Raw genomic sequence first — 17,540 nt, forward strand, 5'->3', positions numbered from 1 at the left:
AGATTGAACGAGGTATTGCGATACCGACGATCGAATCTCGGGCAAGTAACGTACTGATTGACAAAGGGAATCGTATACGGGATTGCTTGAATCCTCCACATCGTGGTTCATCCGATGAGATCATCGTGGAACGTGTGGGAGCCAACATGGGTATCCAGATCCCGCTGTTGGTTATTAGCTAGAGAGCGGTCTCGGTCATGTCTGCATGATTCCCGAACCCGTAGGGTCTACACACTTAAGGTTCGATGACGCTAGGGTTATAAGAAAGATTTGTATGTGATTACCGAATGTTGTTTGGAGTCCCAGATGAGATCCCGGACGTCACGAGGAGTTCCGAAATGGTCTGGAGGTGAAGATTTATATATGGGAAGTCATCATACGGTCACCGGAAATATTCGGGGGTATACCGGTATTGAACCGGGACCACCGGAGGGGTTCCAGGGGTCCATCGGGAGGGTCCACCTGCCCCGGAGGGCCTTGTGGGCTGTAGGTGGAAGGGAACCAGCCCTAAGTGGGCTAGGCACCAAACCCCCCTAGGGCCCATGCGCCTAGGGTTTGGGGGGGAAACCTAAAGGGGGCGCCCCCCTTGCTTGGGGGGCAAGCCCCCTTCCCCTTGGCTGCCGCCCCCTCTAGATCTCATCTAGAGGGGCCGGCCCCCTTCCCCCTTCTCCCTATAAATAGAGGGGTGGAGGGAGGGCTGCAGCACCACATCCAAGGCGCAGCCCCTCCCCTCCCCCTCCCCTCTCCTCCTTCGCGTCAGCTTGGCGAAGCCCTGCCGGAGAACTGCCACTCCATCACGACCACGCCGTCGTGCTGCTGTCGGAGTCCTCTTTCTCAACCTCTCCCTCCTCCTTGCTGGATCAAGGTGCGGGAGACGTCACCGGGCTGCACGTGTGTTGAACGCGGAGGTGTCGTTGTTCGGCGCTAGGATCGGAATCTACCGCGATCTGAATCGCTACGAGTACGACTCCCTCATCCGCGTTCTTGCAACGCTTCCGACTCGCGATCTTCAATGGTATGAAGATGCACTCCCCTCTCGTTGCTAGTAAACTCCATAGATTGATCTTGGTGATGTGTAGAAATTTTTTAATTTCTACAACGACCCGCAACAGTGGCATCATGAGCTAGGTCTATGCGTAGTTTCTATGCACGAGTAGAACACAAGTTGTTGTGGGCGTCGATTTTTTCAATTTACTTGCCGTTACTAGTCTTATCTTGATTCGGCGGCATCGTGGGATGAAGCGGCCCGGACCGACCTTACACGTACGCTTACGTGAGACAGGTTCCACCGACTGACATGCACTAGTTGCATAAGGTGGCTAGCGGGTGTCTGTCTCTCCCACTTTAGTCGGATCGGATTCGATGAAAAGGGTCCTTATGAAGGGTAAATAGAAATTGGCATATCACGTTGTGGTTTTGGCGTAGGTAAGAAACATTTTTGCTAGAAACCTATAGCAGCCACGTAAAAAAAATTGCAACAACAATTAGAGGACGTCTAACTTGTTTTTGCAGCATGTGTCATGTGATGTGATATGGCCAGAAGAATGTGATGAATGATATATGCGATGTATGAGATTGATCATGTTCTTGTAATAGGAATCACGACTTGCATGTCGATGAGTATGACAACCGGCAGGAGCCATAGGAGTTGTCTTAATTTATTTATGACCTGCGTGTCAACTGAAACGTCGTGTAATTACTTTACTTTATTGCTAACCGTTAGCCATAGTAGTAGAAGTAATAATTGGCGAGACAACTTCATGAAGACACGATGATGTAGATCATGATGTCATGCCGGTGACGATGATGATCATGGCGCCCCGAAGATGGAGATCAAAAGGAGCAAAATGATATTCGCCATATCATGTCACTATTTGATTGCATGTGATGTTTATCATGTTTTACATCTTATTTGCTTAGAACGACGGTAGCATAAATAAGATGATCTCTCGCTAAAATTTCAAGAATTGTGTTCCCCCTAACTGTGCACCGTTGCTAAAGTCCGTTGTTCCGAAGCACCACGTGATGATCGGGTGTGATAGGTCCTAACGTTCGCATACAACGGGTGTAAGCCAGATTTACACATGCAATACACTTAGGTTGACTTGACGAGCCTAGCATGTACAGACATGGCCTCGGAACACGGAAGACCGAAAGGTCGAACATGAGTCGTATAGAAGATACGATCAAAATGAAGATGTTCACCGATGATGACTAGTCCGTCTCACGTGATGATCGGACACGGCCTAGTTGACTCGGATCATGTATCACTTAGATGACTAGAGGGATGTCTGTCTGAGTGGGAGTTCATTAATAATTTGATTAGATGAACTTAATTATCATGAACTTAGTCTAAAATCTTTGCAATATGTCTTGCAGATCAAATGGCCCACGCTAATGTCAACCTCAACTTCAACGCGTTCCTAGAGAAAACCAAGCTGAAAGACGATGGTAGCAACTATACGGACTGGGTCCGGAACTTGAGGACCGTCCTCATAGCTGCCAAGAAAGCATATGTCCTTTGAAGCACCGCTAGGTGAAGCACCCGTCCCAGCAAACCAAGACGTTATGAACGCTTGGCAAACACGTGTTGATGATTACTCCCTGGTTCAGTGCGGCATGCTTTACAGCTTAGAACGGGGCTCCAAAAGCGTTTCGAGCAGCACGGAGCATATGAGATGTTCCAAGAGCTGAAAATGGTTTTCCAAGCTCATGCCCGGGTCAAGAGATATGAAGTCTCCGACAAGTTCTACAGTTGTAAGATGGAGGAGAATAGTTCCGTCAGCGAACACATACTCAAAATGTCTGGGTTGCACAACCGCTTGTCTCAGCTGGGAGTTAATCTCCCGGATGACGCGGTCGTTGACAGAATCCTTCAGTCGCTCCCACCTAGCTACAAGAGCTTTGTGATGAACTTCAATATGCAGGGGATGGAAAAGACCATTCCTGAGGTATATTCAATGCTGAAATCAGCGGAGGTGGAGATCAAAAAGGAACATCAAGTGTTGATGGTGAATAAAACCACTAAGTTCAAGAAAGGCAAGGGTAAGAAGAACTTCAAGAAAGACGGCAAGGGAGTTGCCGCGCCTGGTAAGAAAGCTGCTGGGAAGAAGACAAAGAATGGACTCAAGCCTGAGACTGAGTGCTTTTATTGCAAGGGAAAAGGTCACTGGAAGCGGAACTGCCCCAAGTACTTAGCGGATAAGAAGGTCGGCAATACCAAAGGTATATGTGATATACATGTTATTGATGTGTACCTAACCAGCGCTCGTAGTAGCTCCTGGGTATTTGATACCGGTGCGGTTTCTCATATTTATAACTCAAAGCAGGAGCTGCGGAATAAGCGAAGACTTGCGAAGGACGAGGTGACGATGCGCGTCGGGAATGGTTCCAAGGTCGATGTGATCGCCGTCGGCACGCTACCTCTACATTTACCTATGAGATTAGTTTTAAACCTCAATAATTGTTATTTAGTGCCAGCTTTGAGCATGAACATTGTATCTGGGTCTCGTTTGATGCGAGATGGCTACTCATTTAAATCCGAGAATAATGGTTGTTCTATTTATATGAGAGATATGTTTTATGGTCATGCCCCGCTGGTCAATGGTTTATTCTTAATGAATATCGAATGTTATGTTACACATATTCATAGTGTGAATGCCAAGAGATGTAAGAATGATAGTCCCACATACTTGTGGCACTGCCGCCTTGGTCACATTGGTGTCAAACTCATGAAGAAACTCCATGTAGATGGACTTTTGGAGTCTCTTGATTATGAATCATTTGACATGTGCGAACCATGCCTCATGGGAAAAATGACCAAGACTCCGTTCTCCGGAACAATGGAGCGAGCAACCAACTTATTGGAAATCATACATACTGATGTGTGCGGTCCAATGAGCGTTGAGGCTCGCGGTGGCTATCGTTATGTTCTCACCCTCACTGATGACTTAAGTAGATATGGGTATGTCTACTTAATGAAACACAAGTCTGAGACCTTTGAAAAGTTCAAGGAATTTCAGAGTGAGGTTGAAAATCAACGTGACAGGAAAATAAAGTTCTTACAATCAGATCGTGGAGGGGAATATTTGAGTCACGAATTTGGCACACACTTAAGGAAATGTGGAATTGTTTCACAACTCACGCCGCCTGGAACACCTCAGCGTAATGGTGTGTCCGAACGTCGTAATCGCACTCTATTGGATATGATGCGATCTATGATGTCTCTTACCGATCTACCGCTATCATTTTGGGGTTATGCTTTAGAGACTGCCGCATTCACTTTAAATAGGGCTCCATAAAAATCCGTTGAGACGACACCGTATGAATTATGGTTTGGAAAGAAACCTAAGCTGTCGTTTCTTAAAGTTTGGGGATGCGATGCTTATGTCAAGAAACTTCAACCTGAAAAGCTCGAACCCAAGTCGGAAAAATGTGTCTTCATAGGATACCCTAAGGAAACCATTGGGTATACCTTCTACCTCAGATCCGAAGGCAAGATCTTCGTTGCCAAGAACGGGTCCTTTCTGGAGAAATAGTTTCTCTCGAAAGAAGTAAGTGGGAGGAAAGTGGAACTTGATGAGATGACCCCTCTCGAACCAGAAAGTAGCGCGGCACAAGAAAATGTTTCTATGGTGCCTGCACCGACTAGAGAGGAAGTTGATGATGACGATCATGATCAAGTTACCACTGAACTTCGTAGGTCCACAAGGACATGTTCTGCACCAGAGTGGTACGGCAACCATGTCCTGGAAATCATGTTGTTGGACAACGGTGAACTTCGAACTATGAAGAAGCAATGGCGGGCCCAGATTCCAACAAATGGCTTGAAGCCATGCAATCCGAGATAGGATCCATGTATGAAAACAAAGTATGGACTTTGACAGACTTGCCCGATGATCGGCGAGAGATAGAAAATAAATGGATGTTTAAGAAGAAGACGGACGCGGATGGAAATGTTACCATCTATAAAGCTCGACTTGTCGCTAAGGGTTATCGACAAGTTCAAGGAGTTGACTACGATGAGACCTTCTCACCCGTAGCGAAGCTGAAGTCCGTCCGAATCATGTTAGCAATTGCCGCATTCTACGATTATGAAATATGGCAAATGGACGTCAAAACGGCATTCCTTAACGGCTTCCTTAAGGAAGAATTGTATATGATGCAGCCGGAAGGTTTTATCGATCCTAAGAATGCTGACAAAGTATGCAAGCTCCAGCGCTCAATCTATGGGCTGGTGCAGGCATCTCGGAGTTGGAACATTCGCTTTGATGAGATAATCAAAGCATTTGGGTTTACACAGACTTATGGAGAAGCCTGTGTTTACAAGAAAGTGAGTGGGAGCTCTGTAGCATTTCTCATATTATATGTGGATGACATACTATTGATGGGAAATGATATAGAATTCTTGGAAAGCATAAAGGCCTACTTGAATAAGTGTTTTTCAATGAAGGACCTTGGAGAAGCTGCTTACATATTAGGCATCAAGATCTATAGAGATAGATCGAGACGCATCATAGGTCTTTCACAAAGCACATACCTTGACAAGATATTGAAGAAGTTCAATATGGATCAGTCCAAGAAGGGGTTCTTGCCTGTATTGCAAGGTGTGAGATTGAGCACGGCTCAATGCCCGACCACGACAGAAGATAGAGAAAAGATGAGTGTCGTCCCCTATGCCTCGGCCATAGGGTCCATTATGTATGCCATGCTGTGTACCAGACCTGATGTAAACCTTGCCGTAAGTTTGGTAGGAAGGTACCAAAGTAATCCCGGCATGGAACACTGGACAGCGGTCAAGAACATCCTGAAGTACCTGAAGAGGACTAAGGATATGTTTCTCGTTTATGGAGGTGACGAAGAGCTCGTCGTAAAGGGTTACGTCGATGCTAGCTTTGACATAGATGTGGATGACTCTAAGTCACAAACCGGATACGTGTATATTTTGAATGGTGGGGCAGTCAGCTGGTGCAGTTGCAAGCAAAGCGTCGTGGCGGGATCTACATGTGAAGCGGAGTACATGGCAGCCTCGGAGGTAGCACATGAAGCAATCTGGATGAAGGAGTTCATTGCCGACCTAGGAGTTATTCCCAATGCATCGGGGCCGATGACTCTCTTCTGTGACAACACTGGAGCTATTGCCCTTGCCAAGGAGCCCAGGTTTCACAAGAAGACCAGGCACATCAAGCGTCCCTTCAACTCCATTCGTGAAAATGTTCAAAATGGAGACATAGATATTTGTAAAGTGCATACGGATTTGAATGTCGCAGATCCGTTGGCTAAACCTCTTCCACGGGCGAAACATGATCAACACCAGTACTCTATGGGTGTACGATTCATCGCAATGTAACTAGATTATTGACTCTAGTGCAAGTGGGAGAATGTTGGAAATATGCCCTAGAGGCAATAATAAAATGGTTATTATTATATTTCCTTGTTCATGATAATTGTCTATTGTTCATGCTATAATTGTGTTATCCGGAAATCGTAATACATGTGTGAACACATAGACCATAACATGTCCCTAGTGAGCCTCTAGTTGACTAGCTCGTTGATCAATAGATGGTTACGGTTTCCTGACCATGGACATTGGATGTCATTGATAACGGGATCACATCATTAGGAGAATGATGTGATGGACAAGACCCAATCCTAAGCATAGCACTAGATCGTGTAGTTCGTTTGCTAAAGCTTTTCTAATGTCAAGTATCATTTCCTTAGACCATGAGATCGTGCAACTCCCGGATACCGTAGGAATGCTTTGGGTGTACCAAACGTCACAACGTAACTGCGTGGCTATAAAGGTGCACTACAGGTATATATCTCCGAAAGTGTCTGTTGGGTTGGAACGGATCGAGACTGGGATTTGTCACTCCGTATGACGGAGAGGTATCTCTGGGCCCACTCGGTAATGCATCATCATAATGAGCTCAATATGTGACTAAGTAGTTAGTCACGGGATCATGCATTACGGAACGAGTAAAGTGACTTGCCGGTAGCGAGATTGAACGAGGTATTGGGATACCGACGATCGAATCTCGGGCAAGTAACGTACCGATTGACAAAGGGAATTGTATACGGGATTGCTTGAATCCTCGACATCGTGGTTCATCCGATGAGATCATCGTGGAAAGTGTGGGAGCCAACATGGGTATCCAGATCCCGCTGTTGGTTATTGGCTAGAGAGCGGTCTCGGTCATGTCTGCATGATTCCCGAACCCGTAGGGTCTACACACTTAAGGTTCGATGACGCTAGGGTTATAAGGAAGATTTGTATGTGATTACCGAATGTTGTTAGGAGTCCCGGATGAGATCCCGGACGTCACGAGGAGTTCCGGAATGGTCCGGAGGTGAAGATTTATATATGGGAAGTCATCATACGGTCACCGGAACTATTCGGGGGTATACCGGTATTGTACCGGGACCACCGGAGGGGTTCCGGGGGTCCACCGGGAGGGTCCACCTGCCCCGGAGGGCCTTGTGGGCTGTAGGTGGAAGGGAACCAGCCCTAAGTGGGCTGGGCGCCAAACCCCCCTAGGGCCCATGCGCCTAGGGTTTGGGGGGGAACCCTAAAGGGGGCGCCCCCCCTTGCTTGGGGGGCAAGCCCCCTTCCCCTTGGCCGCCCCCCCCCTCTAGATCTCATCTAGAGGGGCCGGCCCCCTTCCCTCTTCTCCCTATAAATAGAGGGGTGGAGGGAGGGCTGCAGCACCACATCCAAGGCGCAGCCCCTCCCCTCCCCAACACCTCTCCTCCTCCGCGTGAGCTTGGCGAAGCCCTGGGGGAGAACTGCCACTACATCACCACCACGCCGTCGTGCTGCTGTTGGAGTCCTCTTCCTCAACCTCTCCCTCCTCCTTGCTGGATCAAGGTGCGAGAGACGTCACCGGGCTGCACGTGTGTTGAACGCGGAGGTGCCATTTTTCGGCGCTAGGATCGGAATCTACCGCGATATGAATCGCTACGAGTACGACTCCCTCATCCGCGTTCTTGCAATGCTTCCGATTCGCGATCTTCAAAGGTATGAAGATGCACTCCCCTCTCGTTGCTAGTATACTCCATAGATTGATATTGGTGATGCGTAGAAAAATTTTAATTTCTGCAACGATCCCCAACACTGCCACCGTGCCGCGTTGGATAGCGGCGCGGAGCTCGCAGATGACGCCCATCGCCAACATCGTCAACCCGGCACCGCAGAGAATCGTGGCGTGGAGCTCGCAAGGAGGACACCACCAACATCAACATCATCAAGATGGACCGAAGGCATGGAGCTCGCGGGACATCACCACCAATGTCTACCTCGTCAAGATGGAGCCCGCGACACGGAGCCAAGAAGATAACACACACCCTTGGTGCTGCCCGCAACACGAAGCAGGGAGGAGGTGCTGTCCCTGACCTGGAGGAGAAGATGGTGCCACATGATGCTCTCCACGACCCGGAGCCCAAGAAGACGAGGCGTGACGGCGAGGAGGCGACGTGACTTCACCAACACTAACTCCCGATGGCCCCGTGAGACGGTGCCCTTGTCTTGGAGGACCGCCGTAAACACGACGTCCAGCCGAGACGAGGCGCCAACCACACTGGCATTGCCGATCCGAGCGAGCGTTGGTTTTCCACCGACGCCGATCTCCATAAGAATACTCCCGCGAGGTGAACCCCTTGCATACCTGACGAAGCCGCTACATCGTCAAGAAGTCCGAGCAGAGCAGGACCCATGCAACTTCAACACCAACTACATCAACATTGTCAAGACCGACGAGGCGCGACAGCGAGGGCAAACATGGCCAGCACAAAGCCATGTTTTGAGCGGCACGTGTACCAACGAGGACACGGGCTTTGCCGCCGCCCACACCACACATACACACCAGCATCATCATGCATGGAGAACGCGAAGCGAAGACGACAAAGACGACCACACGGCTTAATCGGAGGTATCTCGTGGTGCAACCCGCGGGAGTAATTAACCGGGAGCTTTTCGAGGCCTCGGGAACCAGGAGACTGCACATCGCCATAGTCAGGCAGGCCGCGCTAGTAGGCCACGGAGCGCAACCATTTTTGATGGGATCTTGTAATTTTGTTCATCCAAAGAGATAAATGAAATACCTGTTTCCCGTATCATTTTTCTTTGTGTACTATGGTACACTGGCACACCTGCATTTTTTCCCCGGCGCATGAGAGAAATCCATACTCCTTCTCTTCCCTTCTTCCGGAGTGCTTTATAAGATTTTTCTCATGTCAAACAAATTGGCACGCTCGGTGCGACCTGGTTCTCCTCCCATCTTTGCTTCGCTGTGGTCATCGAAATCGTCTTCACCCATCTCCCAGTCTGTTTAGCATGGTGCATGATAAAGAATCGGCGGGGGGCTCCGCTGATCAAGGTCTCTTTCAAGATGGTGGACTTTCCCGTGGCAGCAACTAGGAGCCAGTGGTGATTCAACTTGGATCAATATCGTCCATGATTGTCATCGAGCTTGGCGCCAAAGTCTACGTGCACCAAGTCTCGGAATCTGCGTAGTTTCAAACTATGCAGTCCAAGAAGGTGCACAGGCGGGCAATACCCAAGGCAAAAAAGGAGCGTGGTGAGCTTATGCTCACTCCTCGCCCTATCGAAGGAGTCAACATGGGCAGACATCCATGGAGATGTGGAAGGAGCAGAATGCCTCCGCTCTAAGACTACCAACAGACGAGAAAGTGCGGCTTCCCTTCACGCCTCTACCGCGACTTCACACTCAGAGCCGCCAACACACCATGGCGCACCGAGGTCAAGCTGCATGAAGGCTTGGAGGCCATCTCCCACAACATGCATAGGCTCATGGTGAATGCTTGTTTGTCTGAAATCCCACATCTTCTACACAACTACAGGGGGAAGTATCGCAAGTCCCTATAGTCTCCATCAACATCGACGAGGTGCATGGCTGCCATGCCTCCACAACCTGGCGGTCGATAAACGATCATTCCGCAACGACAATAGGTTCTCTATCCTCTCCTGTGAGTCAATAACACCAGGTGGCGAGGATTCAAGGTAGGATGAGGCGCCAATCCCCAAGTCATTATCCTCAACATGATCGCCTCGATGATAGTCTTCACCAACCCACCACTTGGAGCGGGGGCATCCGAACATGCCCCCCGTTGGAACCGACGGTGAAGACATCAAGATGAGGAGAGGAAACCCCGACCCACTCAACGATGGTGGCCATGGGACCCTCCACGGCAAACACTTCACCCACGACTTATGCCCCGTCCTAGGCGGGGAGCTCGGTCACAATTCTAGGGGACGACGGACAGGGCTACATCATCCACCCGCCACCATGCGCCACCCCGGACTCTCTAGGCGAAGGGTCGTCAATGTAGGTGCCAACTGGGGCTCATCCGAGATGATACGAGGCTCGGCCAAGATGGAGTGCCATCCACACCATTGTTGATATGGAGCTCGCCCGAGGTGGGGCGCCATTCACACCACCACCAACGGGGAGCTTGCCCAAGGCGGGACTCCATAGACATCACCGTCACCGACATGGAGTGGCCCCAAGGTGGGGCGCCGTCTACACCTCCGTCAACATGAATCTCCATTAGACGTGTTGCCATTTGCAACTCTCACGCCCAAGGTGGCGCGACATCTACACTGCCTTCATCGCGGAGCTTGTCCAAGGCGGGGCGCCATCTACACCTCCGTCAACATGGAGTACCCCCAAGGCATGGCGCCGTCTACCTCCGTCAACACGAAGCTCGGCTAGGCGGGGACCCTTTTTCTCCTCCGTCGACACAAATTTCGGTGAAGATGGGGCACCTTCTACGTCGCTACCAACGCGGAGCTAGCTCGAAGGTGGAGCACATTCTACACCACCGTCGACAGGAAGCTCGCATAAAGTCGGGTGCCGTCTACATGTCCTCGGATCCTGCCAGAGGCCAGCGTACTTTTTGTATCGTGGCCGACACGAAGCTCGCCCAACGGCAGGCATCTTCTACACCACCACGAAGCTCATCCGAGGTGGGGCGCCGTCAACCACCCACAACATGGAGCTTGCCTAAGGCGGGACACCTAAACCGCCATTGACACGCGGCCCATCGATGTTGAGGCACCATCTAAACCAGCACCGGTTTGGAGCTTACCTGAAGCGGGACTTGGTCGACACTACCGTCCACGCGGAGCTTGGCCTGGGCAAGGCTTGGTCTACACTTTTGACAAAGCGGAGCACGCCCAAGGTGTAGTGCAATCTATGCTGCTGAACATGCCTAAGGTCGCCATCTACACGATTGGAAAAGGAGGTTTCATGAGCAAGAACAACGCTTACCCCGTCGCCGACATTGAGGTTGCCTAAAGGCAGGCGACACTTACACCAACACAGAGCTCGCCCAAGGCGGGCGCGCCTTCTACACCGCCACTGAGGCGGAGCTCAATCTCTACACTTTCGCTGACACGAAGCCCGTCCAAGGCCACCTTGCATGTTTAAATGCTAACCCTGTGTTGCTGCTTGTTGAGGCGGCAACATCGTCAACATCTACCCCAACATCCACATGACGCACGTCCACAACATCGCCCAAGCACCGGCGAGGTGAAGCTGTACTCCACCGACATGTCCTTTACCGATGAAGTAATCCATATCTTGCCAGGCACTGACGAGGCGAAGGCAAGTCATCCAGTCCGACACCGACAAGGCGGACACCACCAGGCCGGGCACCCTCGAGGCGAAGGCCGCCCACTACATCATCAGACAATCGACAGGATGGGGGATATGGCTAAGCATGGCCGGAGCGATGGGCGTACGGCTCTCCCCATCACTTCATCACCACATCCCCACCATCTACACCAAGCTAACGGCACATTAGAGGCCTTCAACAAGACGCTCGCCAAGATACTCAAGAAGACGGTGACATGGAACAAGACCGACTGGCATGACCATCTCTTCGAGTCCTTATGGGTGTACCGCGTCACGGTCCGTACCCCAACATAGGCGGCTATGTTTTCTCTCGTTTACGGGAGTGAGGCGGTGCTACCACTAGAGGTCCAGCTACCCTATTTGAGGGTGGCTATCCAAGATGAGATCGCCCAAGACGAACAAGTACAACTGCGGTTTCAGGAGCTCGACGCCCTTGAAGAGGGGCGACTTAATGCCCTACAAAACCTGGAGCTTTACCGCCAGAATATGGTGAGAGCTTACGACAAGCTCGTCAAGCAACGCGTCTTCCAAAAAGGCGAGTTGGTTCTCGTGCTCAGGCGACCCATCGTCGTGACGCACAAGACGAAGGGCAAGTTCAAACCAAAGTGGGAAGGGCCATACGTCATCGAGCAAGTCTACGACGGGGGAGCATACCAGCTCATCGATTCCCAGGGAGTCCGACCTATGCCCCCAATCAACGGAAGGTTCCTCAAAAAATATTTTTCTTAAAATTTTGCCTCTTTTGTTGCCATTTGGTTTTTTCATTGGGAACTTTTCTGTGGGCTTTCGGATCCATGATGCATTCTCCTTAGCATTTCGTGGATATATCTAGTTTTCCCCAATTTTTACGGACTAAGTCCAACAAAAAATGGCTTTCCCCTATCGCACTACGCTGTTGATTGAAGTTTCGGCTACCCTAGGACTTGTTGGAGGGCGGCACAATGTGTTAAGTTGCGGGTGGAGCGGCTCCTACACCCACAATGCACGACACGTACCAGGTGTATGCTTCCGGAGGCAGCGGAGATGATTACTTGGGCACTTCTAAGTATTGAGACCCCATGCTCTTCATGTTTCCCGGCATGCCTCGTGTTCACAGAGGCTCACACCCCAGGGAAAACTATAGGAAAAGACCATGGAGGGCTGCCTGACCCAACACAAGTTGGTTTGGTGCGTAGTCACATGGCAACCCTGGGGTGCGCCACCAGAAGCCCCAGATAATGTGCTAGAGGGTTTTTCCTAGTCCATAGAGGTGAACAGTTCCCTTCCAATTTCCCAAGGTGGGTCCCCAAGAAATCCTGGAAGAAGAGTCCTCAAGAAGTTCAGCCGAATGTCAAAGCAAGTCCATGAAGTTCGCGGCCCATCAATCATCCGCGTGAGAAATCAAGATGAAATTCCGAAAGTCCAAGAAGCAAATTCAAGAAACAAAATCCCAACAGTCCAAGAAGCAAGCAAGACGTCCCAAGCAGTAAGGAACCCACTGGAAGGAAGGCGGGAGGTAGCTGTTCACCACCCCTCAATATGCACGAAGAAAAATCGCCAAGCTGTTGTCCCAAAACCATTTAACCTGAACTTACCACACCCAAGTCTCTGGGTTCATGGGGCGTGTGCAGGGGGCATGTTGAGCTGTGGGGGCCCTCAATATGATGATGGGCTAGAGTATGACTTTTTGTTGCCTCTCGGAAGCATCCCGAAACACGGCGTCTTCATATACGTACACCAAAGCTATTTAAGTTCTTGAGTTGCGATCGTCAAGGTCATTCGACGGTTCCCAATGACAAGTCCTTCGGTAGCCTTCTCGGATATCACGCCTATAGCTGGTGTATAACGGGAAAGCCAACATTTTAAAACCCACAAACTTTCCCCCCCTCTCTTTGTCGCCTGTTTTTGTTTGGTGTTCCTAGTTGTGCTCCTCCAACATCTTTTGCAGCCATGGAGAGACACTCCCTGTCATCATCGACGGCATTCTGACGACAACCACTACATCAAACTACGTCTTGGGTGTTTGGGTGCAGCAGTACCCATGCGTCCCTGACAACACCGACGACAGCCCGACAACCAATGGTCTACACTGACACGCACGATGGGTGACAGAAGCCAACACCTGCACTCACGGAGGTGCAGCCGATTCGTCCCCGCAACCCTGTCTCCAACAACAATGAAGCATGGGGGCAACGTCAACCCCTCAATTATTCATAAGGCCGATGGCGTCCCAGCGCACCACCAGAATTGTCACACCATGGATGGTGTGATGGTTCGTTCAACGAAGCGGAGCTATCGACGGTATATCGATGCCTCGCCTACATCAACACAAGGAGATCATGGGAGCAGTGCAACGCGCCAGTGCGGCCAGCGTGAATCTGTGAAACCCACCAATCAAGTCGGCTGGCACCATAGCAGCTAGACGGCCGCGACGAAATTGGTAAATTTTTATTTTTTTGTTTTCAGGACAAGGCATGATGTTTCGCCATGGAATGAAGACAGGATAGGGTTCCTTCCTTGGCTGGCATCGTGCGTGTTATACGATCCAACGAGCACCCTAGAGAACAGAAGTGTGGATGGACATGCCTACACTAATTTACATTACTATTAATCAATCATCTTCGGGACGACGCTCAATATCACGAACCTCGGGTCCATACCTCTCTAGGCTGCATGTTGATGCGCTAATTAGTTACAGAAAAAAAAAGTTTTCACCAAACTAAGTTCGATCGCTTCACGCTCAAAATTTATTTGGTGAGGGGGCATTTGTTTGACCAAGTTTTGTACTAAAAAAGAGAGGTTAAATAAGTACTAAAAAAGATACGGCTCAACTCTTTTTCCTCTCTCTTACATGACTAATCGCTTAATTGTTATTATTATTATTATTATTATTTTGAAGAAAAGGAATTTTCGGGAGTACAGGATAAACAGGGAAGAGTATATGTACACAGTGGACTAGTGCATGCACGAATTAGTTAATCTCTTGATTGATCTTGTACGTGGTGCATGGCAATTTTGCCTACGTACATACATGCATGCGTGAGGACGGCAATATGTACAGAGAAAATATGTGCCTCGGTTATACGTGGCGGCCGTGACGACGGACATACAAATAAACATATGAACACCCGCACATATGATGGATTGATCAATATATTTTTGAGGTCTAGATGTGCACTCGAAGGTCTCGCGGCTGGTGCAAGACAAGTTGAAGCTGTTACATCAAGCATTGGTGGAGTCCAACAAGGACCGAGCGAAGGACTGCAGCATATACACCAAGAGGCTGTGGTTAGCTAGCCTCATCAGTGTTGGAAGCGGATACAATGCAGCTCCATGGCCAGTATGAAGCAAAGACCTAGCAAGTAAAAGTAAAAAAAGAGATATATCACAAAAGCTATCATTTTTATTGATCGAGGATACAAAAGTTCACTGGGACTAATCAAACTATGTTCTGGATGAGCTAAGACAAATTATATTTAACTAAGATAAAACTTATTTGAACTAAGTGCAGCTTTTGCAGAGCAGTCCATGATCTCTAGCCCGCTCCCTCACTCAGGAGCTTTGTATGCTAGGATCATTGCGATCTCCGGAAGCGTTCCGCCGGCGGCCAGGAAGGCAGCCGCCTCCGTACGGCGTCTTGTGTACGACTCGGCCACCTGTGATGAACTCTGGATCACATCTTCATGAGCTTCAAGATGGCGGGAGCTAGAAGCAATCATGTCAGCTAGGACGCCTGTGCGCTTTTCAGCCAGTGCCGCCATCTCTGTTTCTTTCTCGCAGAGGGCCTTGTACTCCTCGGCAAGTTGCTGATGTTTGCCGGCAAGCGTCCGATGTTCTTCGGCAAACTTCTTTTGTCTGTTGCAGATGGAGGCAAGGTCGGCAAGGCGTCCCTCTAGGCGCGACCCTTCCTTCTCAAGGCGGCGAAGTCCTTGAGTGATCCCCCGCATGAGCTGCATCGAGTTTCTCCAGCAGGGATGACACTTGCGCCGGCGCGGGTGCCGATGTGTGGGAAGTGGCAAGACCACCTTTTCCGCCAAGACGAGCCACCACTACTTCAAGGTGGCGAATCAGATTCTCAAGGTCTGGTGGGACCTCGTTCGCATACGGGATCTTCCACATACTTATCACACACTCTATTCTCGTTATGGTTAGCTCCTCATTGATCGGCTGCTCCCTTAGCGCCTCTTGTATATCTTTGAGTCCTATTGAGATGTACTTTGCTGCTATTCCGGGCGGGAGAACAAGGCTTGGCGTTGAGATGTTATTAGTCGGAGGGGCTTTGAGCTTCTCGAGCAGAGTGTTTTCTCCAGCAAGGATATTCTGGTGTTGCTCAATTAATACACGGAGCTCGTTTGCCTCAGGGGAATAAAAGCCTTCTAGATTAGTTGATTTGCTGGAGACATCTATAAAGGTGACAAAAAGAGAAAGAGTCAAGAAAGCATCAAAAGAAAATTCATGCAAAGGTGGCAGGGGTACTATACACGTACCGCAAGCAGACGGCCTTGTTTTCTTTGCAGTTATCCCAACATCCTTGTCATTGATAGCTCCCGATGACCGCTTTTTCTCCACTTCGGGGGTGCATGTTGATGTGGTTAAAGAAGCGGGCTTTGTCACCAGGGAGGCGTGTTTTACGACGAGATCGCTCCCTACCACAGTTGAAGAATTTACAGCTGGATCACTCGCTGTCGGGGGCGTGTGCTTCGCCACCGAACTAGACTTGGCCGGATGTGCGGATTTGGTGGCCAGCTCATCTTGCTCCATGTTTTCCATCACCTGGTCTAGGAGTTGCTCCATGCCGCGGCTCATAGGCACGTGCGGCAACACGTCGTCAAGTTTGTCCTGCATGCATATAGGATACACGTAGGGGTAAGGAAAGAATGCATTCATGCAAGCTCTGCTTCTTTGCTATTTTCTTTACCTCCAGGTGCCCTAGTGGTGGAGCATCGGCATCAAGTGAGATGACTGTCTTGTCGGAATTCTTGGAGTTGCGGCTGGGTTGGTGACGTGTAGTCTGTGACGCCGTGCTGTGTGGAGCACTCGGCAACGGAGGTGTCAAACGCGTGTACTCCACGCCATTAGAGCTACTTCTCGACTTGCTTGGTGGCGGTGGAGAGGCATCAAGCTGCTTTTTCCGTTCCTAGTGCTGTTTGAGTCATCGGCCTCTCGACTTCCCCGGGATCTCTTGGGCTTCTCGTTGTGTCCCATGTTCTTCTGATAATACAGGAAAAAACAACCAATACCAAGGTATAAAAAAAAGAAAGAGTGAAAGTATACACATGTGGGCTGAACATACATGCGGAGTCAAGGAGTTTCAACTGCGATTTGAGAAGAAACGAAATTTTGCCTTTGTCTTTTTTGTGACATGCTGTGTTTCTTGACCGTGGACGATGGAAGAACTTGTGCGCTGTGCTGCTTGACCGTGGATTTGAGAAGTAACGCTACCCAGGGTCCCATCTTTATAGCATCATACATGGCACTCATATGGCAAGACCCGTACACGAACTCTGTTCGGACACGGTAGAACAAAAAAAAAAGATTTGGATTAGACAAGAGGCTTGCCTTGTATAGAGCATTGGAGCACGTAAGAAAGCTTGATGCATGTACAATACATATACGTATTCGGGTACTCGGCCGGCCGGCAAGCTCGCGCGTATATGTACCCAAATACATGTAAGAAAAAGAAAAAGAGGCAAAGGGAGAGTCATGCACGTGGTGGTCATGTACGTGAGATTCAAGCTCTTGCTTTTTAGATTTCATGTACATTCGATGCAAAAAAAAAAAAATTTGTTCATGTACATGCATGAAGGTACGTCGGTGGTGTACGTATTTATACTCGTATGTCCGCCGGCGAGCTCGCACGCGTATATATCCAAATATCCGCAAGCTTAAGTATACTACGTATTTGGA

General features: G+C 49.6%; 1 protein-coding gene across 2 annotated transcripts; it reads right to left on the minus strand.

The window, feature by feature from the left end:
* Positions 1-15,052: 15,052 nt before the first annotated feature.
* On the minus strand, positions 15,053-17,040 carry LOC123074261 (uncharacterized). Of its 2 annotated transcripts, XM_044497153.1 has the most exons (3): positions 16,552-17,040; positions 16,121-16,472; positions 15,053-16,036 (listed from the first exon to the last, which is right to left on the minus strand). In XM_044497153.1, the coding sequence occupies exons 2-3, from the start codon at positions 16,437-16,439 to the stop codon at positions 15,546-15,548; spliced, it is 810 nt and encodes a 269-aa protein (XP_044353088.1). In that variant the 5' UTR covers positions 16,440-16,472; positions 16,552-17,040; the 3' UTR covers positions 15,053-15,545. The 2 variants fall into 2 exon arrangements, with proteins under 2 accessions (XP_044353088.1, XP_044353087.1); XM_044497152.1 differs by lacking the exon at positions 16,552-17,040 and having other exon boundaries at positions 16,121-16,538.
* Positions 17,041-17,540: the final 500 nt, after the last annotated feature.

Source organism: Triticum aestivum, chromosome 3D (genome assembly GCF_018294505.1).
Source record: "Triticum aestivum cultivar Chinese Spring chromosome 3D, IWGSC CS RefSeq v2.1, whole genome shotgun sequence".
NCBI classification, from domain to species: domain Eukaryota; kingdom Viridiplantae; phylum Streptophyta; class Magnoliopsida; order Poales; family Poaceae; genus Triticum; species Triticum aestivum.